The 27,620-nt window shown below is 49.3% G+C and overlaps 1 protein-coding gene across 1 annotated transcript in view; it reads right to left on the reverse strand.

Annotated features, from left to right (window-relative positions):
- The window catches only part of CAPN13 (calpain 13), an 85,052-nt gene that overhangs the window by 15,413 nt on the left and 42,019 nt on the right, over nt 1-27,620 (reverse strand). Inside the window, exons 6-17 of the mRNA XM_007971045.3 lie at nt 26,192-26,366; nt 25,129-25,203; nt 20,161-20,252; nt 16,407-16,481; nt 15,171-15,316; nt 13,236-13,384; nt 7,871-7,882; nt 5,524-5,720; nt 4,491-4,524; nt 4,069-4,125; nt 606-663; nt 440-498 (exon numbers count right to left, since the gene is read on the reverse strand). Coding sequence (XP_007969236.3) covers nt 440-498; nt 606-663; nt 4,069-4,125; nt 4,491-4,524; nt 5,524-5,720; nt 7,871-7,882; nt 13,236-13,384; nt 15,171-15,316; nt 16,407-16,481; nt 20,161-20,252; nt 25,129-25,203; nt 26,192-26,366 — 1,129 coding nt within the window. The remainder of the gene's footprint in view (nt 1-439; nt 499-605; nt 664-4,068; nt 4,126-4,490; nt 4,525-5,523; nt 5,721-7,870; nt 7,883-13,235; nt 13,385-15,170; nt 15,317-16,406; nt 16,482-20,160; nt 20,253-25,128; nt 25,204-26,191; nt 26,367-27,620) is intronic.

Raw genomic sequence — 27,620 nt, forward strand, 5'->3', positions numbered from 1 at the left:
CGGTTTAGGATAAGGTTGGAGCATAGACTTTGGAGGCTGAAAGCTCCAACTTCAAATGTGGGCACAAGTCCTGACTAGCTGTGTGATCTGGGCAAATTACTCAACCTCTCTGAACTCCTGTTTCTTCCACTGTATGATGAGATGATACATTTTGTATCAGAGGGGTTGCTTCAAGAATTATAAGGACACACACACACACACACACACACACAAGTACACTGATCAGCACATAGTAGGTGCTTAATAGATGGTAACTATTATCATTGTTGCTGTGGCACATTAGTGAGTTAGTAGAGAATCCCCAGAAACTCAGGGACAGGAAAGAAGGGAAAATACTAAGAGTGAGAAAAGGGTTCCCTACTGTCCTAATGAGGTCTCTGGGGAAGCCCACAGAGCAGGGGGGCGCTCAGAGCATGGGAGGGACGACCGCAAAGGATACTTCCATCAGAGCCACTAAGCTGCGGCACTCATCTAAGGAGAACATGTCCCCTGGAGGTCCTGAGGAGAGAAGGACAGGAAGGACTGAAGTGTTGACAACGGGGTGTGGGGTGGGGGTTGCCAGCAGGGAGGAGGGTGGGGCCAGCTTGCCCTTGGGCTGCTCGTACCTGTCAGAAGCTCCTGGTTGAGAAGGCTGTGAAGCTGGGTGGCATCAATGTCCAGCCTCTGAACCAAATAAGGAATGCAGGAATTATGTGAGTTCCAGGATCTCAGAGGCACATCTGTCTGCTCTGTAAAAACACTCAGATTTCCAAGCACTTAGTCCCCACAATGTACCCATCTTGCCCTCGTCATGAAGCCTTACCTGATGGCTCCCAGTCATAGTAGTGACTCCCTCCCCTGCACATCTGTCGTGTTGGTCACTCCTGATGCTTGGCCCCTGGTGTAGGTGACCTTGCATTTCTCTCTTTATCCATTACTGGACTGAAAGCAGTTTAGTCCTTCCCACCGTCTCTGGCACTTGGGAACCCCTCAGGGTAAGTATTGTTGAATGAATCAACTCAGCCCTTCAGATGTGTTCCCCATCTGCTTCCAGGAAGAGACTTAGGAAAAAATAATGACTACTGTGTACATGTGTGTGTATGCACGTGTGTGATAATGGGAGTTAAAAATACTAGAAATGTGGGCTAAGAGAAACTGCTATCATTGAGCACATTACTTAGCATTAATTTTCCCAGCCACCGAAGGAAAAAGGGAGACATCATGGTTTTCTTTGGATTAAGAGTGGGAAGCAATTGAGGTTAGTGAGGGAGGAATTCTTCCTGGCCTCAACTTCTGGGACAGTTAACTGCATTTGATTTTATACTGGAGGCATCCAGCAGGTTGACAGGCAGTGTCTTTGATGACAATTTCACAGAGACATGGAGCTGTTCTGTATGTGGCTGTTCCTCACGTCCAGCCTGGGAAGGGCAGAGGGGATGCTATGCTGGTATTGCCCTGGGAAAGCATTTTCATGGGGAGGTGGTGCTGGAAAGATTTATCAGCAGGTGGCCCTGTGGAGTGGCACTGGTCAGGTAGAAGAGGGTGCCTCCTGGGGGTCTTCTGAGAATCAGCACCTTCCATCTCCCAGGGTTGGTCTTACTACCTTGAACTGGAAGCACAAACAGCCCCAGAGCCCGTCCTGACGGGGTCCTCACCCAGAAGGATGACCCCTCAGGATGCCCCTGAGGAAAACATCTTGCCGGTGCCTGAAAATGGTCCTCAGGTCATTTCTCCCACATCTCACTTTGGGTTTTATTAGGAAAGTTGATGTTGGGTGCCCACTATCAACTGAGTTTCTCTTCCAGAGACTCAGGACACCTCGCTTTGAGCCGCAGTCAGCATGCTAATGAGGAGTTCCGACTTCCATGGAATCATCCACTATAAAGCAGCTTTGGGGCATGGACCATGTCTTTTTCCTCCATATTCCCACGTGAGGACAGAGCCTGCCCCGGGTCCCGCACTCCATAACCAACCAAAAGAGTCTGAGGAGATGAGGGTAGGAATGGAGGTGAGGGATGCTTAAACAATCTCCTAAAAAAATTGCATGTTTGCCTCGACCACCATAATGCAAGATGCCCAAAAGCTATTCCTTGGGATTCCCAAAGCTTAGTGTGGGACTTGTAATGACTGGGTGCTCAGTAAATGCTGGCTGCTTGGTGGATAGACCTAGCTCATCCCAGAGTCTAAGTGGATCCTTCCTTTCCCACAGGCAGACCCTGGGTTATAGAGCTGGTATAGTGAATGAAGAACTGGTGGTAGCATCAAGTCATTGTATTAGTTTGTTTGTTTGTTTGTTTTGAGATGGAGTCTTGCTCTGTTGTCCAGGCTGCAGCACAATGGCACGATCTTGGCTCACTGCAACCTCTGCCTCCTGGGTTCAGGCAATTCTCCTGTCTCAGCCTCCTGAGTAGCTGGGACTCCAGGCATGTGCTACCATGCCCAGCTAATGTTTGTGTTTTTAGTAGGGAGTTTCACCATGTTGGCCAGGCTGGTCTCGAATTCCTGACCTCCTGATCTGCCTGCCGTGGCCTCCCAAAGTGCTGGGATTACAGGCGTGAGCCACTGCGCCCGACAACCATTGTATTAGTTTAAATCTAGTTAAAGTGATAGAAAAGGTCAGAAAAGAGGACACAGTGAGTGCATGGAGGAATATTTTGCTTTAAACTTTCTTTGGAGGACACAGACCCTGAGGACAGCTTGCAGGATTACAGAATACTGCCAGGTGGGTCCTGCTCAAGAGTGCCTGGCCGAGAGGTGAAAGGGGGCTGGAATCCTGTCTCTTTTCTACTTCCCAGCCATGTATCTGGCAGAGTGCCACACTGGGGTCTCACTCTAATTCCCACAAAGGCCCCCTATGGGCCACTAATCACTCTCTATGAGGAGGGATTTGGCTGTTGTTTGGAAAAGTCCTGATTAGAAAATCTGTCCCATCTTCACATATGGCAGACATTTTTATTTTAGAGGTGCAGGTGCATGGGCCGTGTGTGAGAATTTGCCACCTGCCACTGAAGGAAGCTTGGTCTCAGGCATCCTAATTACGCCTGCTAACCACCTTGGGGGCTAACCTTCACTCAGGCATCTGCTCTGGGGGAGGTGATCTGCCTTAATTCAATAGAAATGATTGAGCACCTCCTTGGCCAAGGACAGTGATCAGTGTTGGGGACAAGGAATGCATATAATATCATCCCTGCCTTTGGGAGCTTGCAGACTGAGAACAGTCATCTTGGCTGGCCTTGTCATGCAGTGAGTGAAGTGCCTCCTGAATCAGCCCAGATAGTGGACCTGGATCCTGGGCTGGTACTGACTTCATGGAGGTCTGTGTTCCTGTGTTCAGCTGCTCTTTGCAACACATGCCCCTCATTCCAGCCACATTCTTTTTTTTTTCCCCTAAGTTTTCCTACTTTGGCCCAGGCTGCTTCTGGGTGACCACTGCCCCAGTGACCCTATGAATGCAGAGGCAGGGCCTGCCCTCCCTCCTGTCCTTGGCCCCTTCCTGGTTCAAGGCGGCAGGGTAGAGACGCACATCGGTATCACTGTCCACTTTCCACACCAACACAATTATTAACGGTAAGTGGCCCATTGTGCCGAGCCCCTGGCAGCTATTTTATTCTGACAAGTCAAGGAGTTCTTTATAATGGTTTATTAAGCCATTAGGGAAATCCTGTGTGCACATAGGTGGCTTGGCAGCAAGGATGCTGTATGTGCTTTCTGAAGCTGGCTAGCTCCCGGGAGGAACGATGCCAGGTTGGTGGGAGGTGGCCGAGTAGGAGAAGGAAAGGTTTCCAGGGGTACTGCCAATTGCTTGTTTAAAGATTTAGAAGGCAATACACCTCACAACCCATAATTATCCCCTCCCTTTCTAAGCTCTACATTCCATCTTGATGTCACCCAGATGACACTGGGTGGGGCGTCGTGTCTCTACCGAGCTTGGCAGCCAGAGCAGTTCTGGAGATGATCCAGAAAGAGAGGCAGGTAGAATAATCCATCAAGTCACTTCTCCTCTCTGCATCCCAATAAGGGCCTGTAAGAGCTGTCCCTCCCTCAGATCCCCTTTCTCTGCTCCCACATAAGGCCCCTGGGGTACCATACCTGCTGAGCATATCTGTTGAAAACGCTTTGTTGGGAGCCATGTTCGGAGGGGCTTCCCTGGATCAAAGGGAAAATAGCCACTGTCAGACTTCTGGGGAAGGAGGCCACCTATCTGGTTCAGCAAAGGCACAACAACCCCTGCCAAGATCTGAGAAAGAGGCTTTATTGGGAAGTTGGAAAAAGCCTTCTGGGGAATGAGAAAACTGAAGTTTGCGGAAGGAAGAGGACTGCGTTGAGCCTGGCCTTGGAGGTCTGGTCTTCTCCCCCTACCCCGCCCGCCCCTTTGGGCCATCATCAGCCTATCATGGTGTCTCTCTTTTCATTGGTTGGGGGCAGGGGAAGGCACAAAGGAGGAGACAGAAGCTCTTGGGGATGGGATGGGGCCAATGAGGCTTGTCAGCCAAACCTTGCTGCATACCTACCTCCATTCTGAGGTTGAAATGGTGGCTCAGGTGCCTAGAAAATCAGAGGACAGTGTGACAAGGATGACCAGCTCACCACTCAAAGGGGGTCTGCATATACAGGGCACCCAGCTGGCACTGGATATTGATGCCAAGTTCCTGAATGGGGCACCCTCAGCACCGCAGGACATGAAGTGAGCAGCTACAGCACTGTGGCCACGAGCCCAGCCTTTTGGCTGGACATGGTCTGGTCCTTTAACTGTTTAGTAAATGGCTCCTTCCACAACCAGATACTTCCAGCAACCCCCATTGTCAGGATGGCAGATAGGCTCTGCCTTAGGCTCCATCTCTGATTGGTGGTGTGATGGCGGCCTGCCATGCTGGACTTGGAAGGTCTCACCCACGCTCAACTGCAAAGACTGCCATAATGATGGCAATGTCTGCCTTGGGCCCAAGAGGAGACAAGGGACCCAGCGGGGTGAGCACTTGCTGCTCGCAGTCTTGAATGATCAAGTTGGCATGGAAGACCCTCTTTGATGGAGTCTTTCTTTCAGGCCTATCTTTCACTGTCTCCCTGCTGTACCCCACATTTCAGGACATGTGACATGCTGGCGATATGCCACCTTCCTGTATAGATGCCGATGCTACTTACTCTCCAAGCAGCCCTGTGCACAGTCACTTCCCTGCCGCCATTCATGCTTTTTTCTTCTACCCACCTTCCCATGGCCACCATCGCCTTCCCTTTTAAGCTATTAAATTGTGTTTTTCTTCAAAGGCCAGCTCAAGTGCCATTTCTCTCAGTCCCTCATGCCACTCAGTCCTCCCGTGCCACTTTGCATTTCCATCTGGCAATGGCCCCACCCTGTTTGTGGTCTGGTTCTTGGTTCACAGACTTTCTCGCTCCCCCTTTATGGTAAGCTGCTCTAGAGTGGGGCCAATATTGTGTCCCCAGTGACATGCTGCATGAATACACAGAGCACAGCCCATAACGACACAACGCGTTTTTATAAAGTTAAATAGAATAAAACATTTAGAATCCCAGAGGGTTGCGTACCTGTCATTGTCTGGCGTTTTCAGGAAGATTCGGAGCAAGAACTCCACTGATTTTCTCCGTGTCTGTGCAACCACAACATAGTTCCCAGGGCTCAGATGGTAGGTCACAGTGAAGTTGCGGCGGAATTTATTATTGGAGCTTTGGACAACGTTTCCAACCGGGGAAGAAAACACGGGTGGAAATTTCTCCTGGAACCTCTGGAATTAGAAGAAATACAAGAAATACAATTATTGTGAGAAAGCCTGCTCTGTGCATGGACCCCAGGCACCAAGAAAGACCCGCCACCTTCTAGACCCTTTCCATTTACCAGGATAACATTACAGGTTCTATAAATGGAGACGGTGCTCAGCTGAACTCTCAAAAAGTAGTAGCATTTAGACTGTTGTTTCATCTAGACCCTGGACACTACAATGGGTACAAAGAAATACTACACACAGTTTTATCTCACGGAGTCTAACAGCATCCTGAGTTTCTGAGTTTTCTCTCCCTGCTTATATAGAAAGCAAACCTCCATGGAAACTAGTGACATCATTTCAACACTGATTTTCTTCCGGGGCCCCTGAAGCCCCTTCTCTCCTGAATGTTTAGCAGAATACTTTGGACTGCTATACTATTACAGAATTGAATTCTTTTCACTTCCTCTGTTTCATCTCTCCAGCGAAGCCCCGAGATTCCTTCTCATTGGAGAATAATGGGCCCTGATCATTTTCCTTTTATTTCAATATTTTCTCAGAGATAAAACAATAAATATAATGCAGTTCCTATTACCAGATGTCACATACATATAATGTAGTAAAAACCCCTTGCTAAACAAATTTTCCTCACTACAGTCAAGCATAGGGATTCCATTTCGAATGGTTATGCAGTAGGAAATGATTATTTATGAGCTAAGCCTTGTGGGGAACACGGGAAAGGGGAAAGTTTCTTTTCAGGAGTAGACACAGGGTTGGGCTCCAAGGTGAAACAGGAGATAGGCCACTGCCCCAGGGGCATGGCTGGGTGGCATCTCCAATGAAATTCTGCTGACATTAACAATAGCCTCAGCAGGTTTGGGAGCCTGACTTGCTTGGGCCCTTATGTCAAAAGCAATGATGGAATCAGTTCTTCTCCAGAGGGTCAGCAGTGTCCCCTGGCTCTGGGTATGGGCGAGGGTGCATGCATGTGTGGGTGCAAGGGGAGGCAGTGGGCATGCAGAGGTGTGTGGGCAGTGTGCCTCCTACAATTAGAAGGCAAGGGTCTCCCTACTTACCCATTATCTTGTCCTGTTCCCTCTGTTGGCCCCTCATAGCCCTGTCCAGGCTCCTGATCCTACAGAACAGACTTGCTCAGTGGCAGTGAGAAGTGTGAGTGTGGGGGAACAACGTGGGGGTTCTTGGTCCATTGCTCAGAGTACCCAGCATCAACAAACCACAAACCCAGGACTGGTCATGCACAGACCCGACTCTGAGCTTGTAGGGATGGGTCCTGTACTTTTTCCTGGATTAAGTGCCACTTTGTTCTCTAGCTCTGGGGCCTGAGATGCTGATGGCTCCTTGCACCTGAGTGCTTCTCTCAATGCCCATCCCAACCCTCCACTTCCTAGCTGGGGTGTCAGGGACCAGAGTGAGATCCTGACCCCAGCTCTGTGGCTGGGCCACCACTGTCACAGGCAGGCTCCCCTGGAAGGTCTGGAGGTGCTGTAATCACTCTTTGTTGTCTGTGGCCACATCCTGCTCCCCCCTTTCATCTGTGGCCCCCAGGCAGATGCACCTCCCTCTTGGGGGCTCAGAGCTCTCAGCCATGGGCAGAGGGGTGGGTCTGAGTGCCTGTGAGGATAGGTATTCCAAACCCCACCTGTCCTTCTCCATCCTTCCTCATATGGGCAAGTTGCCTTTCACCAATCCTGAGCCAGATGATCTGTTTAGGATGGTGGCAGTTTCTCGCAAGACGGGCTCAAGGATGTACCTTGAAGCCGCATTTGGAGAGCATGCATCCTACTTACGGAGGATTTGGGGACTGACTACCTTAGGAGGCTGAAGATCTTTTCCAAGGTGCCCCTTAGTGCTGCTCTCATCTTAAAAGGAACCAGCTTCATCAATCTTCTCTAACAGAGGCCATGGTCCTCAGGATGGTTTCACTTGAATGTTAACAAGAGAACAGCTCAAAGGGTCAAAGCTTCAAACCAGGACAGCTAAATATTCTCCTGCTTTGTGAACCTGTTTGGGGATTCTAGGCCTGTGTCTGACGTAAGACTTAGACTGAATTTGCAGCCACTGAACACGTGGAGGCCACGGGCATTGGAAGTGGCCTAACACTTCACTGGTGGGCAGCAGCAGAGGTGCAGGGCAAGGACGATGCTGCGCCATACCTGTGAGCCAGCCTGTTGGAAACAGGGAGAAAGGCAGTTTTAGGAACTCAGACCCAAACAAAAAGGCAAGCAGAACTGAACAGCATGGCTCATTGGTTTCATCCCTGCATTCCTCCACCTTTTCTTCCTCTCTTTTAAAGAATTTATTTTATACCTATTATGCCTGCCATAAAGCATTTTTTTTTTTGAGACAGAGTCTCGCTCTGTCACCCAGGCTGGAGTGTAGTGGCGTGATCTCTGCTCACTGCAAGCTCTGCCTCCTGGGTTCAAGCGATTCTCCTGCCTCAGCCTCCTGAGTAGCTGGGATTATAGGCACATGCCACCATGCCTGGCTAACTTTTGTATTTTTAGTAGAGACGAGGTTTCACCATGTTGGCCAGGCTGGTCTCGAACTCCCGACTTTGTGATCCGCCTGCCTTGGCCTCCCAAAATGCTGGGATTACAGGCATGAACCACCATGCCCATCTGCCACAAAGCCTGTTTTAAATACTGACATATCACTTTCTAATAAGATGAAGTAAAGACAAAAGAAATTTTTCTTACTAGAAACAAGATACACCATCACTTAGAGTCTTCAAACACTGTTGCACTCTAACTTTCATGATCCGACAAAGCATCCATGGACCAATCTACAAACTAGTTTTAACAGACACATAATAGCTGTAAGCAGACATGACTTCCTAAATTTATTAGGTATGAATTTTACAAACGTTACTTATATCTGTAATAACATTGGAGTTGGAGAATATTGCACCTTCTCCAAGTTGCATGGTGAGAACCACCAATAGTGTGGTAGAACTTATGGCCCTTTCCAAGGCCGTGGCTCTTGCAGCCTGAAGATGTGAGCCCACACATCTCCCCATGCTTGTGGACTGATTTGGTGATCCACTAGGTGTCACGATTTCCTCTGATAGCTTTATGGAATGGATCAATGGGGATAACCTCAAAAAATGTGTAAGTGGAACATGTTCCTCTTCCTTGTGTGGCCTGCCTGTTCCTTGGCACACCTAGAGGTGAACTGGGATGCCTGGTTACCCATTCTCTGTGTGAGGTTGTAAGAAATGAAACCCACTCAGTTGCAGAGAACGGCAAGAGGAAGGAAACTGAGGCAGAAAAGGAGGTGTCTGAGAGGAGGAGGTATTCTTTGGTCAGCCCAGCAAGGTGTGGTTACTCTTCACGGCAATGATGATTGCAGATGGCACAGAACCTGGTGCAAATGTAAACTCCCTAACATCGGGAGCTTCCTTAAGAAGTCAACTTCTTTTAGTCCATCAGACCACTGTAAATAGATGGGAATTTGTTCTTGCACCCCCACCCCCAATGCTTATAGGAATGTCTGTGTGCCTATGAATGGGGAGATACCCATGTTCCAGTCTTCATGTAGTAGAAGGAATACCTGAGGATGCGGTTCCATTAAAAGCCTCTCTACAGTTTGCAAAGCACTTGTATGTAATGTGTTGGATACTCACAATAATCCTGCAAGCCGATGCTGGGCTCCCTATTTTATGGGTGTAGAAATTGAGGCTGAGCAGTTTAAGTAGCAGAGTTGGGAACAGGGCAAGCTGTGCTGCTTGCTTTGCAATCAAGCCCTGTCACCACCAGGTGATGTCTTCCTTAGTTGGCTTGATTCTTTTCCACTGTTGACCCTGGGCCCCACCCATGTTTACAGACCTCTCAGTTTTCCCAGGCCAACTTATCTGGAGGCCAAGGGTGAGCTGAGAGGAAGGTGGAAAGTCCAGGCCTTGGGGAGGAACTCTGAGGGAGGTGAGGATGAATTGGCTCATTCACCCTCATCCTTTTCACTGTCCTGTCTTCTCCCTGCCTATTCATACCCCATCAGGGTCTAGTTGGATGTAAAGCAGAGCAGTGCTCCCACAGCAACTGGGGAGTCACAGGCCCATGCCAGGGCTGGAGCATCATCATATCAGCAGGGCAGCACTGGAGCCACAGACACCATGTGAGCCCTGGAGCCCTCTGAGAGTCTGGCTGCTGGCAGGTACATTGCTGTTTCTCAGCTGAACTGTGAAAGCAACCCATATCATTTGAGTTGTCCAGGTCTGAACTGTTCTTTGGTGTTTAACTCAATCAGGATCTTGCAAGATCTGCTGGGATCTCCAGGAAGCCTGAGGAGCTCTTGGGTCTGAGTGTTCCTTCAGCAAATTGGGGAATGGTGAGAAGTAACACATCTCTGGCAGAAAAGTAGGGAAGTGGGTTTGATATCATTTAAAAAGTGGTATGGTTACAGTCTCAGTAGGGTTCCTGAACTGTGAAGACTTTGGGTGAATCAACACAAGGCCCATGGTCACCCGTGTGAACAGAGCCTCGGAAGTTGTATGTGTGCTAGGGCAGCTGTGATCTTTTTCTGGGCTTCTGTCTTGGCTCAGAAGAAGGAAGAGTTGGCTGAGATGTTTCCAGTAGGCCTCTTTGGTGCTTGACCTGGTCAATCCTGGCTGGGCAGACCAGGGGCCTCAGTTCCTTCTCAGCCTTTCCCAAATCTTTCCCTCTGCCTCCAGCCTTTTCTTCCCAGAGGTGAGAGCTGGAGAATCTGAGGATGAGGGTCCTCTTAGAAGGCACCTGAGTCAGCAGGAATTCTTGTCTGAAAGCCCTGGAAACTAACGCAGGTTGGGGTGGGCTGAAAGGTGCTTCTTGGAAGGAAAGCTCACAGAGTCGATGGGATGCTAGAAAATGCAGCCCAGAGGTGGGCAGGGGCCAGACAAGAAGGATACACAGCAAATAATCCTCAGTTGTTCCCACCTGTTTTACTTATTTCCTCGAGTGCCAAGGCTCTGAGTGACTGTGTGTGTGTATGAGGGGTGAGGGGGAGAGGAAGGGAGCATCTAATTGGGCAAGCCTGGGTCACAAGTCTACAACTTTTGCATCCAAGGGCTTGGTTGAGGAAATACTTGGCCTCTAGCTGCTTGCAGTAGGAGGCTGGGCCCTGCCTCCCACCAGGATTCTCCTAAGATAGAAAAAGTGTTCAGGTACCAGGTGGTGATGAAAATGACAACCGTGTACTACTGAATCCTTAAGAGATATTCTTTGATAACATCAGAGGGTTTGAGCCCCCTCAAAACTACTCTGCTAAACCCCAGCAATGTCTCTCCACCAAATTCCTGAAATTGGGAAATGGAAATATGGTCAAGGAGAGCAGAACACAAAAGCTTTCCTGCTCTTTGTGGTTTTTGGAGCCATGAGTATCATCAGAAAGGCATGCTCCTAAGCCCTACCGAGAGCCCTGAACCTGAGACCCTAAGTCCTGGGATCAAACGCCCCTGTCACCTCCAAGGTGCACCTTGGATAGGTCATTCCTCTCTGAGCTTTAGCTTCCACACCTACAAAAGTGGGGCTAATTGGGTTTTTGAGACAATGAATGTGAACATGCTTGTACTTCTGAAGTACAGGTTGAGCATCCTTAATCTGAACATCTGAAATCCAAAATGCTCCAAAATCCAAAACTTTTGAACACCGACATAATACTCAAAGGAAGTGCTCATTGGAGCATTTTGGATTTTGAGCTTTTGCACTAGAGATGTTGAATCAGTAAGTATATAATGCAAATATTCCAAAATCCTCCAAATCTCAAATGTGAAATACTTCTGGTCCAAAGCATTTCTGATAAGAGAGACACGATCTGTATTCTCTCACCGTGAGGCCCTCTTATTAGTGTGAACCACAGCCAACGCACAGGACTGTTCAGCCATGTCTGGGTACCCAGGAGCCCCTGTCTGTCCATAAATGCACTGACACTCAAGGCTGTGAATTTTGCCTTCACCTCAGTGAACAGAAACTGAAATCATTCCTAGAGACACTGTAATTCAAGCTCCAGCCCAGTCTGTTAAAGGACCTCTGATATCCCTGGTGCTCAGAAAGGTGACTTGTGTGTTTGACTGAAGGCTTAGGGAACCTCTGAAAGCCAATCTCAGCTCTGCCATTAACTCTGACCATGTCACTTCACCTTTTGGGGCCTCATTTTCTTCAACTCTATTATGAGGAGAGAGGATCCCAGCATGTGATGAGTGCATGATCTTAATTATCCACATTAGTGCAAAGAAGCCATGGGGTATATGATTTGAGAACCTTCACTTGACTTGGGGGATGCACCAAATTGTTTGGGGGAATAGCAGGGAGTAGAGATATCAGATGATCTTTTGTAGCTTTTTTCTTTTAAGTGCTATTTTTAAAAAATGAATTCCCCCAGCTATCGCATTAGTGAGTACATACCCAGAGGAATATAAAGCATTCTACGATAAAGGCATATGCATGTGAATGTGCACTGCAGTACTATTCACAATAGCAAAGACATGGAATCAACCTAAATGCCCATCAGTGACAGATTGGATAAAGAAAATGTGGTACATATACACCATGGAATACTATGCAGCCACCAAAAGAGTGAGATCATGTTTTTTTTCTGGGAAAATGGATGGAGCGGGAAGCTATTATCCTTAGCAAACTAACACAGGAACAGAAAACCGAATACTGCAAGTTCTCATTTATAAGTGGGAGCTAAATAATGAGAACTTATGAACACAAAGAAGGAAACAACAGACACTGGGATCTACTTGAGGGGGGAGGGAGGGAGGAGGGAGCGGAGCGGAAAAGATGATTACTGGGTACTGAGCTTAATACCTGGGTAATGAAATAATCTATAAAACAAACCCCCATGACACGTGTTTACCTATGTAAGAAACCTTCACATGTACCCCCAAACCTAAAATAAAAGTTTCATAAAACCAAAACCATGAAAGGAGAGAGAGCCTAGGTGGAGGGGAAACCTAGCCTCAGAACAGCCAAGCAGAAGTTTGCATGCCAACCACCAAACTATGACTCGACTTTGGTCTAAACATAAGAGAAAAACACACCTCTTGGATTTATACTCAGAACAGTTTAGACAGCTTTTTTTCCCCCCCTAAACAACTTCCAAAGTTTAGCCAATGAGTCTCAAACTTTAATGTGCATAAGCCTCTGGAGAGCTTATGAAAATGCAGATTTTCAGGCTCTGTCCTTAAACATTCTGATATAGAAGGTCTGGAATAAGCCCAGAATCTGCTTTGTTAGAACAGCTAGTCTTGGCCCAGACCACTTTCTGAGTAGCAAGCATTAGATTCTACAGCGTCCCAGAAAACGCTGACAAGCGACACAGGCAGGAGGTGAGTCCCACTGTAATTATGGTCGATTGTCATCTCTCTGGCCTCAGATTTCTTGCACACTTAGCCTTGGACTGGATGAATGCTACAGCCTCTTTGGGCTTTGTCTCCAAGGCTGTGGTATAGTCAAATCTCCCAGCATGGCCAAAGCTGTTCTCCCCAACTCAAGGTTTACACTGAATTTCTAAAAGGGAAAGCCCTGAAGCAGGCTGCCTTACCGGAATCACTTGGAAATTGAGTGGAAGTTTCTCATCTTCTGCCTTCAAATTTGGTGGCGTGACAGCAATTGTGATGCAGATGACAACATTGGTGCCTTCCATTGGCTCTTGCACAGAAAAGTTGAATTGAGCATCATTCCGAGGTCCTCCTGCATCAGATAGAGCTGTTACTAGAGCTCAGCTTCACTACTGGGAATCCTGGGCGGGACCACGTCCAGTGCAGAGAGCTCTGTGGGGTTGTGTTGTGAACTCTGGATTGGAGACCTAAGGCCTGGGTCCTAATCCTCACAGTTACTACTTGAGATACAAGTTGATTTTCTAAACCTTGGCTTCCTCCTCTTAAACACAGGAAAGGTTGTATAGTCCCCACTGTGTGAAAAATGTTTCTTAAACTGTAAAGTCAAAGTCTATTTTATAATGACAAGTGAAATTCCAGAGTTCCCAGCTACATGTGAGCTTTTGCATTGGTGGTAACCATCAGAGCCTTGAAATGGCATGAACCACCCAAGCACAACTAGAGACAGGAAAATAGGCAGAGAGATGGCAATTGCTGTACTCTTCTAACCAAGCATGCTTATCAAAGCCAGAACAAGAGAGAGCGAGCTAATGTGAAAACCATTAGATTCAAATACATGGAAGAATGAAGATAAATCAAGATAGAGATGAATTGATACACATCAGAAGATTGGACTGACAATGGGGGAGCTCTGCAAGGGAGTGGGGAGGCGTAGAGGACCATCATAGCATGGACGTGCCATGAGGACTGGATAAGACGGTGCATTAAAATGCAGGTACTCGATCACTGGCTCCCTTTTCTTTTTCCATTGTAAGGTATTACTGAAAACGGCCCTGATGTACAGGTTTTGTTAGTTCATTGATAAGCACTGTATCCAGGGGAGAGGGCCTTGGCCCTATAATCAGAGAGGCGTAGCTCAGGAAGAGGAATCAGTAAATTTGCTGCCCAACAGTGACTCAGCAGCTCCTGAGGTTCTGCCCAAGACCTCCTGGTGACAAGGTTCTCTGAGCAGCAGTCCTGTAGATCACTAGAGCCTGGAGGTCAAGAAGAGGGACACCCTGGGGTATGGGCTCATTCAAACAAACCATCTCGACAGGCAGGTGCCCAGAGGAAGGGATGCATACACATCCCTGGGTGTAAACACACAACAAACACACTCTCACACACAAATGCATTGTTTACGCAGCCTCTTTTATCAAGGATGTATAAGCACACTCTGGTTCCTCTTCACAGGGAGCTCTTTCACTCATCAATGCCACAAATAGGGAATGGGAGGTACAGGGAGGGAATGTGACTTTCCCAAGGCCATGATCAACAAGATTCATCTCAGGGGAGCTCAAAGATGGGCTCAGAGGCGCCTATCTGTGGGACTTCAGCAGGGACACACCTGCCAAGACAGGGCAGGGATAGTCTCCCTTGTGTCTGGGTGGTGCTCTCTAGGCTCAAGGACAGACAGGTATGACTAATTCCACTGCTGAGTGTTGGGGAGGCTGAGGACAGGGTGACCAATTATGTTTCCAACATCACAAGGCCAGCATGTGGCAAAGACAAGGGTCCAACCTAGGCCCCAACTCTTTTCCTGTGTTCTTTCTGCAGCCCTCCCCCTTGTCCTGGATGTTTACTGGAGGGTGGTGAGCCTGCTCTCCTCCCAGGAAGCGGGAGGGGGTTAGTGGAAGGATAGTGGCACAGCATGGAGGGCTGTAGGAGAATCACATCAGCGATTCTCCTGCTTGGCCCCTACCAGCAATCATTTTACTTGGAGGAGCAGTCACAGTCTCTTCATGCTGGCAAACTCCCCTCCTTTCAGCTTCAGGCTCATGGCCCAGAATCAAGGGCCAGAGAGAGCTGAAGCCATGGAAGGGCTGGGCTGGGGCAGCCAGCTTCCAGCTGGGCAGTGTGACCACCCGTGTCATCATTACCTGTAGTGTTTCCTAGAATCACTTGCTTCCTAAACATTATTTGGGACCATCCTTCGTGGAGTGTGTTTCCATGGTCCAGGGTAATTGGAATTTGGCTACATATAAACATGGAGACGAATTTCTGTTGGAAATCTTGACATGACATCCTGTTAAAAACAGATATACATCACTCAGTGACTAGTGGTTGTGTCCCCAGGGTGGGGGTTCCTATGACTTTACAGCATAGCCACTGTCCTGCCCAGAGACCAATGTCTGAACCTGGCTCATTCACCATCAAGCACCCTTCTGTGTTTTCAGTCCTTCTGCTCCAGTGGCTGGGAGAGCAAGGACACAGTCAACTTCTGGGGTCTGTCTGTCACCAGGCGGAAGCTTTATCATTAACTGCCATCTCCTTAACGCATTGATCCAATGGTGAGCCCTTTCATGGTCAGTGGGATGACTGCCAGTCTCTCTCTGCTCTGGGTTCTCTAAGCTGCTAGGAAAATTGTTTTTACCCTAGGGTGTTTTGCCAAATTTATTGTTGAGGTCTTTATCAGCCTAAAATTGGATTCCACACCTAAAATCCCATCTCCTACTGTGATTAAACCAGAGACACTGGGAAAGATTTCCTTCTAATCTATATTTGTCCCTCTGATTCTTAATTATTTAGATCCATGCTCCTTTCCACACATGCTAATTTTCATTGAAATACATCACTCAGTAAAACAGACAACCCTCTGAGGAATATACAGGTCATGCTCCGAGATGTGAGCATATGGCCAAGAATGTGTTCTCAAAACATCTAGTCCTGCGTGACTTCTGGGTGATGAAGCCAATGTCTCACTCAGAGCTACAGAGTCTGCATCCTGCTGCTGTTTTTGAGGTCACACTAGAGGAAACTGGGGAGCTCGAGGGTCTCAGCAAGATGGTACAGAAGAGATGGGCATGACAACCATGCATCCTAGCTTCCAGGAAACCACAGATTTCAAGCCTTTGGTGCCAGTATTCTCTTTTACTATTAAAATGTCCTGGAAAGTTCAGCATTTCATAACTGAAATAACTTTCCCACCAAGAGGGAGCCTACAATAATTTTTCATCCAAAGTTTTTGTGTCTTGGTAGAGAAAATAGGCTCCCTCTAAACAGGTCTCTGCAAAGCTATTTTCCATCTTCATAAATGTTTAGGGAAAAGGGTAGGGATTGAAGACTTGGGCAATAGTTAAAGATTTAAAACACCATTATATAAGAAGGGTAAATACCAAAACTCTCCATCTTCCTGTTTCTTATGTAGCTGGCTTTTCCGCGGGTCACGGGTTTCCTCCCACTCCTGAGACCTGAACAGGGACAAACCAACCACAGGGTGAGATTTTCCAGTGCATTTTTTCTCAACCATGTGTGAGTCAACAGGGATCCTGTGTACATGCCACCATTAGTTCCTGGGGAGCACATGGCAAGTGTCATTCCACCTAGGACAGGACCCAGTTATTCTCTACCTATTGACGACTTCCGAACATCTGTCCCCAGCCTGGTCTTTCCTGAGGTCTAGATGGATTTATGTTGCAGTTCACCCCACATCTCCAATAGAGTCCCATAGTGACCTCAAATCAACCTGTCCCTGACCGTACCCATCCTCTGCCACCTCCTATTGCCTGAGCGAGAACGTGAGGAGTCCCTCTCTCACACCCACACATCCAAACAATCATCAAATAGCATTCATTAATTGATCCTACCTCTTAAACCCCTCTCAAAGCCAGGGACTTATTTCCATCCCTCCTGCTGTTACCCCAGTTCAGGCTCCCTGCCCTTCCCTCTGGATGTCCACCTGGTCTCGCTGAACTCAGTTCTGTCCACTTTCCCATCCATTCCCCACACTGCCATTGAAATGATCTTTCTAAAATGTAAACTTGATTATATTATTTCCCTGCTTAAAAGCTATCAGTGGTTCCATATTATTCTCAAGGTAAAGTTCACACTCCTTAAATAGAACCTTGGCCTCTGCCACCCTCTCTGATGTTACCAGTTTCTTGCTTCCTCACCTTACCTCCACTCTTGAATTCTATTCTCCAGCAATAGTGCCTTCATTTCCTTAAAACACCCTCTGCACCCCCAACTTTCACCCCGGTGCTCGCTGCACCTGGCGCCCTCTTCCTCTTCTCAATTCTGTAACCTGCCCTTACTCATCTTTCCTCTTAAAGGGCATTGCCTCTGGGAAGCCCTGCTTGGCCCCCAACTGCCCTCTGTTCCAGGTCTTTTGAGCTTCCATAGTCTGCTGTGTTACTGTTACTTTGTGTATTGGTTGCTATGTCTCACTAGACTCCCAGAGCCGTGAGATTGCTGAGCCTGGCTGGCCATCCTATCATCGCAGGTGTTTCGCCCATGTCTTGGCATGTATTAGGTGGGTGCAAAAGTAATTGCATGCCTAATAGCACACAGTGATTTTTTGTTTGTTTAATTAATTAATGCTGCCCACTTCGTTGGAACGATATGTTCCAGAAGCCAGTCCTTGGGTCTCTGGCGAGCAAGAGACCCTCACAAGCAGAAGGCAGCAGCCGCCCGTTCTTCAGCCCACTCCTTAGAGGGGAGGCATGCTTGTAGGCAATGGGTTTCAGGGGCACAAAAGCTCAATGAGACCTTTCTCATGGATGAGGTTGCATGGGGAGCCTGGGTCCCCTCTGTGCTAGGACAGCAAGGCAGGGGCCACCACTCAGGCTTCCGGCTGCAGGCTGAATCAGTCAGATGTGGTATTGTAAAATGGCAATTTTATAATTAAGCGATAATTACATTTTCTGCAGTGTGTAAGGGAGAATAATTGTAGTGTAAATCAATACACTATCGATTCATGCAAGTTTGCCTTTAAGTGTGTGCGACTGAAATTTCAATTATGGCTGAGATTAGACCATCTGGTTCTCTCCATCCATCTCCATTCCTAAAAAGTAGGGAAGAAATCAACCACCTGCTTGGAGACAGTGATTATGCAGTCCCCATCACTTCCTTCCAGCCTGGTTTCTGGTGCAAAGTGGTGACCCTCAGCAGTCAGCCAAGATACAATATGTGATCCGACAGAGCAGGTGCTGCTAGATCCGTCTCCCCCAGTCCCTGCTCTGCACACATCACAGCCATGGTCAAAAGCCTTCATTTATGCCCATGCCTATATGGGATAAATCCAGACTTCCAGCATCAGGCTGTCTGGTGTCGGCTCCCAGCACTCTCTCTCTCAGCTTCCTCTGCCTCAGGCCAGTTTGTTGGCCCAGAACAGACTATCGATGTTCCCAGAGGGGTGCCATAGCCTATGTGTTCCCTTCCTATCTAGTGATCTCTTCTGAAGTGAGTCATACTTCCTCCACCACAAGGCCAACTCAAGTTCGGTCCCACCCATGAAGCTTTCCCTGAACATGCCAGCTCACGGGACGCTTCTCTCCCCCAAACCCTGGTGTCCCCTGTTGCCTTGACTAGTCATTTGATATTTAGCATGGGAAACATGGGCAAAATATCAATTGCGAATATATTGCCTCTTCTTCTACCCTAGGGAATCTGTCATTGTCATTTGCCTTCCCTCTACTTCTATCCCAACAGGCAGCCTCAAATCAGGGGTGCTGGCTGATCCTGTCACACTCTGGGCCATATTTGGCAACTTGGAGTAATGACTGGGAAGGAGAACTGGAAAAGGACAGAGGTTATTAGGATTTATATTGGAAAGCGCAAAGGATACACCTGTGAAGGAAGAAAGAATAGAGGTGAGAGAGGAGAAACTGGGGGGGTTTGACTGCCCGATTCTCCCAGGGGCGTCTGAAGTCACAGGTAGGTTTATTCTAGGAATTCATTGTGCTGTTTCCTCCCACCTTCCATCTCTGCTTACCTCGCCCTCCATCCCAATCATACTTTCATCCCACACGGGTTGAGTGCCCAAGGGTGCCAAGGTCATGGGAGATTGGAGCGGTCTTGCCACAGCTAAGCCTGGGGCATCAGGTCTAGAACTGGCTGACTCTGCATTCGCCTCCAGGATGCACCGTCCTCACTGTATTGATTTCACTGTGTGCTGGGCCAGTTCCTGTTTGTCTGAATGGATTGCACTTCCTTTCAGATCAAGTTCCCCACCCCCAGCCCCACTGGCGACGATGCAGCAGCTGCTGTGTCACCACACTTTTCACGGATGGACACAGACCCCTGGAGGAGTGCGACCAGGCTGAGCCTTGCTGGCTGCCCAGAGGAGCAAGTAACCTGTTGCGGCCCCTCTGTCCTCTCAGGACCACTGTCTCCTTCACAGTCAGCAAGGGGCTGGCGGCCTAGGGGTCCACTCCTCTGGCAGCTGGGAAATGCCAGCCCAGTTCCCTGGGGAAAGCACTGACCACACAGCTGGGCCCCCCATGGGATGTCTTAGCTCCTGTGCCTCCTGATTTAAGTGTGGAGAGGCGCAGCTTTATCATTTACATCCCAGGCACCGAGTACTCATAGGCATCCGGAGCAGCAGGGCAAGACTGGAGAGCTGAGTAGATTGGACAAAAACATCATCCAGATCTTTGCATCACTTTCCCCAACTGCCCCCGGTTAGGACGCCTTTTCCACCCTGATAATGTGACATGCTCAGGATCAGAATCCCATGGGTCCCTCTAAGGGAGGCAGTTCCTTCTCTCCATCTCTGTCTTGCCAAGTCGGGGCTTGGCTCCTGCCTGCCCTGCCTCCCGCCTCTTTTACTAATTCTGGGCATGTGCATTCCCTGCTGTGGACTGTAACCTTCTGGAGGGTGGGCACTGGGTCTTGTCATCCATATACACCTCACAGCACCCGCTTAACACAGTGCACTTAGTACAGGGTGTACACAGTAGGTGCCTCATAGTTGCTTGGCAGATGGCATCACAGAAGCGTGAGATGGACAGATAACCACATGTAGGTATGAGCTGGACAGGCCTGCAGTGAGATGCACAGCGGCGAGACAACCCCTGCTCTCATGGGCAGGAGGCTCTACCAACACCAAATGCTCTGTGAAGGATGGAGAGAGGTTTCCTGAAGCCATACCCATCACTCCAGCGCCCTCTCCATTCAGTCTCGCCCCAGCCCCAGGGGTTCCACAGGGAGATAATTTCTTCCCAGCCCCTTCTGTATTGAATCTGTAAAGAAAATAGAAAAGGAAACTGTCAGTGCTCTACAGCAAAAGTCAGCAGAAAGGGGGATGAATGCAGCTGCTTTTTACCTCCAAGGACCAATTTAACTTCTGACCTCATTTGGCTGCAACCAAAAAAAATTGAAAGGGGAAAAAAAATCAATGTCTCTCTACTGCCTGCATGGCGTTGGAAGGAGATAGAAGAGGAAATGGCCCCTCATTCCGCTCAGCCCCTCGCAAGGGCAGATGCAACTTTATCATTCCTTAAGACTGCATCCCAGAACCTGAGTGAGTTGAGATTTAATAGCAGATAAACAGCAGGGGATGTTGCTTCGGGCTGCAGAGGACAACTTTATGGGTCCCCAGCCTCCTCCAAGCCCTGTCATGGATGGCATCTCTGTTCCACAGACACAGCCTCATTCTCTGCTGGCAGCCCAGTGGGAGCTATGGAGCAGTCTCAACAGCACTGTCGCGAGTGAGGAGGGTAGAGGAGGCAGATTTGAGCAAGACTGAGATGGCCTGTGAACCAAGATAGCCGGGGCTACCTCATCCTGCATCCCGGAGCTGATGAGATACCTCGGTCTGAGAGAAGATGGCCAACAATGGCCTGAACTTTCCCTCCTTCCCTCCCTCCCTCTCTTCCTTCCTTCCTTCCTCCCTCCCTCCCTCCTTTACTCCCTCCATTTCCTTTCCTCCCTCCCTTTCCTTTCCTCCCTCCCTCCCTCGCTCCCCTTTCCTTCTTCCCTCCCTTCCTTCCTTCTTTCCCTTTCTCCCTCCCTCCTTCCTTCACTCCCTTACTACCCTCCTTCTTTCCCTTACTCCCTCTCATCTTCCCTTCTTTCCTTCCTTTTCCTCCCTCCCTCCCTCCCTTTCTTTCTTCCCTCCTTCTGTTTCTTTCCTTTCTCCCTCCCTTGCTCCTATCCTTTTACCCTTCCCCGCTCCTATTTTTCCCTCCCTCCCTCCCTCCCTCTTTCCCTCCCTCCCTCTCTTCCTTCCTTCCTTCCTTCTTTCCTTCCTTCCTTCCTTCTTTTTCTCTCTCCCTCCCTTCCTCCCTCCCTCCCTCCCTCTCTTCCTCCGTCTGTCTCTTCCTTCCTCTCTCTTCCCCTTCCTTCTTATCTTGTTTCCTCCCTCCCTCATTTTTCTCCTCCCTTGGTCCCTCCCTTCCTTCTTTACCCCCTGCCTTCCCTCATCTCTCCCTCCCTCCTTTCCTCCTTCCTTTCTTCTCTCCTTGCCCCCTGTCTGGGGTTACTCATCCTCACCGCACTTCAGATAAGGAGGTCTACCCCTTTGCTCCCTCACACCACTTAATCCAGAGGGCAGAACTGTGAGAAAATGACAACACAGCAGCCAACCCTTGAACCTGCATCCCCGGGAGCTGGCAGCCCTCAGCGTGGCGAGAGGAATTAAAATATGATTGAGCTGTAGCTGTGATATCGATCTGTGCTAATGTTGTCTGAGGAGACAGAGGCCCAGAGGGGTGACGAAAGGGGCGAACTTGCTCCCTGATTCTTGGTCAGAGAAGAAGGACAACACTCTGGATAGAACAGACTATCGCTGTGTGGAAGAGAAGCCGCAGGTTGAGGCAGGGCTCAGAGCTAGGCGCCGGCTAACATGCGCTAAGGAAACAGCACGGGGGAAGCTAAGCACCTTTCTCAAGATCGCTAAGACAGCGGCGGAGGCAGAATTCCAATCTAGCCATGGTCAGTTTCCAAAGTCCCGGCTCCTAGTTTTGGAATTGGGCAAGAGTAAACATCCATTCTTGGATGTGGCTGTGACCTTGGCCTCGACTGTGACCCTTGAGCCACCTGGTCAATGGCCATACTCGCCAGTGGGGCATTGCTGTGCAGGAGCCGTACAGTCACACACGGGCCCAGGAGCCTGGCTCACCAGTGGGGCATTGCTGTGCAGGAGCCGCACAGTCACACACGGGCCCAGGAGCGTGGCTCGGAAAAGGCTGTTTTCTGTTGCTTCCCTTGTCTGCCCTGCTCCCTGGCCAGTACCTCAGCAGAAGGGGCTCTCACTTTCAATGCCTTCAAGAAGCACAAACCCAGCTTTCCTACCCCTGTCTGCCCTACCCTGAGGCACCCCAAGCCTTGCACACAGTTTACTGTTAACTGCCAGCACCTGACAGAGCCCATGGAGCAAGGACACAAGAAATGGTCACCTGGTGCCCCAAATAGCTTAATGAGCCATGCTCAGTGCCTCACGGATACTCAGGGGCTCCAGAGGGCATGGGGGAGAAAAGCAACCTGCGATTCAAAGGGGCTGGAAGCAGGGCTAAGTGAGGCATGCAGATAAACACTCACCCCTTTGCCCAGGGGAATGGCCTACTGAGCTAGGTGCATAATAAAAAATGCCAATTTCATTTATCTTCCTGTCTGTGTCCTGCCTAGAGGGAGGATGAGCAGATTAAAAAGCATGCCACATTTATGGGCTGCTTTAATCTTAGCACTTGTGGTTCAGAGTTATAACCTCCTCTCTCTGGAGAAGGAGTCTTTAACCAACTCAAGTTCTTGGTTGTGTCCCTCCTTTATGGCAGTGACCTATTCATGCTGGCATGGGCCTTGGTCTGGGGGTGCAGGGGTCACACTCGAGGCTAAGGCCATGGCTACACCTAAGAATGGGCTGGCCACGTGCTTCTTCACTCCCTGGCCGCTGACTCTGCCTCTGACCCTGCTCAGCACTCAGGAAAGGTGCTACTGGGCAGGAGGTGACCCAAGTTATCTACCCTGCAGTAGTACTTCCTCAAATGAATTATCCTGCATGCCAGTTCCATTGGCCATAATAGTTATTCCTAGCAAAAATGGTTTTGTAGCTAATGGTGCAATAAAAACCAGCAGGACTTGCGCTGCTCATACAGGCCTCTTGGAGTCTTTAAAATGCAAATGTACACTCTGAATCGCCAAGGAGGGGATATGGTGAGTGGCATTTTCCAAATGTATTTGGAAACCCATTTTCACAGAGGCTAGTGCTTCTTAGAACACATTCTGTGAAGTGTCAGCAGCATGGAATGGTGGAGCAGGGATGGATTACGCAGGACATGCGGTCTTGATCACCTGTCTTCCCAGGGGAGGTGTTCTGTTTAGACCACTCAGGATATTATTAAAACAATTCCAAGTGTACACTATGGGGCACAAATGTTCGAGCTGTGGGTGTCATGATCAGGAGCCCAAACTGCAGCTGAGCCAGCACTTGGACTCCTGAGTTCCCCTCTGTCACCCTAGATGTTCACATAGCTGCTCTGCAACCCAGCAGTCACTGCCGTCTCCACAGCCAGCCTCTGCGGGGACTCATGCTCTGAGGTCATCTGGACCTCTGGGTACACGAGTCCCTTCTCCCCTGTGTTCAGAGCAGAAACAAAGGCTATTTCAATGTATAAAAAGGATCTTGTCCAAGAATGGCAAATACATTGCAAAGGTACCTGACTTCCTCATCTCATGCCCCAAATATATATTACTAATTGATAATAGCTCTCTTTCCATGAATCTGGAAGTGCCGAGGTCAATTTTGGACAATTACCTATTGTACAAAAAGCATTCATTAGAGACAGGAGATATTGTCTTGGTTTTGTGATTGGGACAATGATCAAAATGTGAAACAATGGAACAACTGGCCTCAGGTCCATGGACAAGAGAGACAGACAGATAGAGAGAGGAAGGACATGTGGGAAAGGAGGAGAGGCCAGGCAAGTATGAGAAAGCCACACATAGAGCCTGATGCTCTGCAGTCCTCGGTCCACAAAGTCCTGGGAGAAATGATGTGCCCTAGAGTTTGGAACTCGGTCTCTTAGGGCTTAGAAGACATTATTAGACCTCAAGTGTTGTGGGAACTACAGAGACTGAGGAACACTTGCAGGAAACCATCCCATGGCCAGGAAGTGCTGTCACCGCAAGTGTGGTGACAAGTGTAGACAGACACTAAAGAGACAGAGTGTCCAGGCCAGCTATCTCCCAGGTGCCATCCGTCTAACCTCGTGAAAGACATCTCTCCTATCAGGCCCCAGCTTCTTTCTTTATGAACGGAGAAAGTTGGACTTCAGTAGTGTTTTCCAGGCCAAATTATACTGCACACAGTGATTACATACATTTTTGTCCAGCCAGAGTCAATTTTTCCATTGAGGAGCACGATTGTCCTCCAGCGCCAACCTCCCCCTCTTCCATGAGAATAAAGTTTTATCTGGGCCTATGGGGCCCAGCTAGACAGTGTATGTCCCAGCCTCCCTTGGCCTTGGTGTGGTCACATAATTAAGCTTAGACTAATGGGATGTGAGAGAAATGATGCATGCCTCTTCCAATTCATGCCTTCTGTATGGATATATGAGTGTCCCTTGGCCTCTTTCTCTCCTCTGGCTGGGAGATGAGGGATTAGAGCAGCTGTCTTGGGCTCATGGGTGGAAGCTCCATATGGAGGATGCCAGAGCCACCTACTAGTCCTGGCATCACCTGCTTACCTGAGACAGAAATGTACTTTGTCTTAAGACCCTGTATTTTGGAGTGTCTTTGTTATAGCAATTTAGCTTGCATGTAACAAATAAAACCCCTTTCAGGGCAAAACTTCCCCCCTGGAGTCAACTGGGTAGTTCATTCTACCTCCTTTGGGGCTAATCTCCCAGTTTAGATAGACACTCAGAGCTGTCTGAGATCAGCAACAGGACAGCAAGGTCTCTGGTGGATTCCCGGAAAGGAAGACAGTGGGAGTCAGAACTTCTGGATGAACAGAAGGAGCTGAGGCTGTCCATGGTGCATGTCACCATGCGGGCAAGGGTGATAAATCCTCATTTCATCTTTGTTGGCCTTTCATGTGATTCTGGCCCCTATTGAAAGGAACAGGAATGCTGGGGCAGAGGCCAGGGGAGAGCTGTTCAGGCCAGCAGCCAGCCTTACCTGCTCAGCCCCAGTCACGGTGTAGGCGTGCAGACTCACCAGCCCATTCTCCATCGCCTGTGCTGTATCTGTTGACTTCAAAGCAGAAAAGCAGACCAAGCATTAGACATCTACAGGTTCTTCAAAGAAATAGAAAAACACAGTCCAAACAGCCGCTGAGCCATCTGGGTCCCACTGACTCACTTGGGACTGATAGATGGCCTGGAACTCTTTTCTGGAGTGGCAGAGTTGGGTGTCTGAGGCCCCAGGGATTTCATGCCTCAGGGAACCACCCCCATGAGTGATGGAAGGAACCCCATGGAGTCCTGAGGGCCTGGGTTACTCTCTCCACCAACCACATGTCATCAGTGAGACACGGCACAGATATGTCTGCTGGGACATTTGCAGGAGGCAGGAATCACTTGACCCCCACATTGGGAGTAACTGGGGTTTAAAGTGCATCTTGAGCTTCTGGTGGCATTTTGGATTAGCGAAGTGTGACTCAAAGCCCGTATGTTTCAAGATGAAGGAAGCATCCCCGCGGATAGAAACCAGATGTCTCAGAACAGACTCAAATAATTTGGAGGGTCACTCAAGCTTTTCAAAATGAGTCATGCTGCCTTTGGGTGCTGCCACTAGAGCCAGTGAGCATCAGAGGGCCCCGGGGGACTCCGCGTAAACTTAAGGCAAAATACAAAGGAGTGGTCCACAGTAGCAGGAGCTGCAGCTGCCTTCTCCAGTGCATGGTAAAACCCACTGGTTGCCTGGGAGCTGTAGCAGTAGGTCCAGGTTCTGGGGCAGCAGCATTGGAAGTCTTTTCCAGCCACTTATGAGCTGTGTGATGGTGAGCACCTTAGGTAGCCTCTCTGAGCCTGCTTTCTGTTCTGTGAAGTGAATTTTGCAATTTCTGTCTTAAAGGCAGGCTACTGCAGGGTTCAATGAGGTGACCCGGGTAAAGCATACTATAAGTGTTCGTTAATGGTGGCAGCTTGCCATACGCTTTTTAGCTGAATGGGCCCCTGGCTGACCATTCCTGGCTGAGGAAAGGCTTGAACTGGTGCAAAAGGGCTCCCCGTTGACTTACCCCACTTGGAGTGGCACAGGTAATCAGGGAGCCTGCCTTGATCGCTGTCTTCACTGCCTTCACCAGGTCCATAGGGGAGGAGTGCAGATGGATGTTGGTGATCACGCCTCCCGTGAGGTCCACCAGGGCATCCTCGAGGAAGCCATAGTGCAGATCGGAATAGGATCCGAGCAGCCTGGGAGGGGAACGGGGGATGAACCATCATGGTGCCTTTGGTGAGATGCTCCGGGAGGGGAACTTGTGCACTGACCCTCTGCCTATTTCCCAGGTGAGAGGCTGCCTGGTCCACTCCTGACCATGGCCATCTACCTCCCATTTGCCTGGATGGAGATTCTAGCACTGTCTGCTGCTCCAGGGGCTCCTACCGTCCTCTGTACCTTCCTGCCCTGGTCCCCTAGGCCTGCACGGTCCCATAAGTGGCAGCACTGATGACAGGCTGGGTGTGCCTGTGCTAGAGCCACAGGCCAGGGGTTGAACCCTACCTTTGCCACAAATTTGACTGCTTGACCTTGGACACATTAAGGAGCCTCATGGGGCTATGTTCCACATAGTGCCTGGCACGTGGTCATCCCTTAACGAGTACTGGATATTACTATGTTGAGTATCTCCTGCTTCCCATTCAGTTTAACAGCAGTGTGAAGTACTGACTGTGGGCCAGGGACTATGAGAGGCATGTGTTTAAAAACCCCGTTCTTGCCCTCTAAGAGCTCACAGCTATACCCTGATGCTGGCAGTGGTCATTGGGAGCCGCTGTTCTCACTCTGCAAACCCTGATCCAGAATTCGCATGCCCAGAATTACCCACTCACCCCCAGATTATGAGGGAGATCACTGGCTTAACTAAAGGTAACATAGGTAAGGATGAGTCTTACGTAACATAACCCAAAAGCTTAAAACCCTCACCCCCTTCTCCAAAGCATCTCTTCCTGCCACGCCACCTCCACCCCCACCCATGGCGTTTCTGTTTCTGGGAGATGGGCAGGGCCAGACCCAAGAGGCCTACTGTTCCCCAGGAGAGAGGGTGGCCTAATCAGTCACAATGGAACCTCTCATGCAGCGGCCAGACAGTCAGATGTGTTTTGAGAACTTCAGCTCCCATCCATGGGGTGAATTGGAAGGGTTCCATGGAATCTTGAAATTTAGGCAGGGCAAGCTCACAAAGGATGTGGAACTGAGGCCAGATCGGGCAGGAGACTCTGGCATCAAAGACGCCCAGCAGGAGCCACACTCACTGCTGCCTCTGTCACTCTCGCCAGGGACCTACGTGTTCCTGTCCCCAGTGGCAGATAGAGGCAGAGCCCTTCGAAGGGTGGTAGGCAGTGGAGGAAGTCCTTGCTGCAGCTTTTGTTCTGGTAATGCAAAATCACACATGGATCAGGGCCTGGGTCCGTCCTGCTGCCCCCTCCAATTGGGTCTTCCACCCTGGACAA

The sequence above is a fragment of the Chlorocebus sabaeus genome, chromosome 14, assembly GCF_047675955.1.
Source record: "Chlorocebus sabaeus isolate Y175 chromosome 14, mChlSab1.0.hap1, whole genome shotgun sequence".
Lineage (NCBI taxonomy): Eukaryota > Metazoa > Chordata > Mammalia > Primates > Cercopithecidae > Chlorocebus > Chlorocebus sabaeus.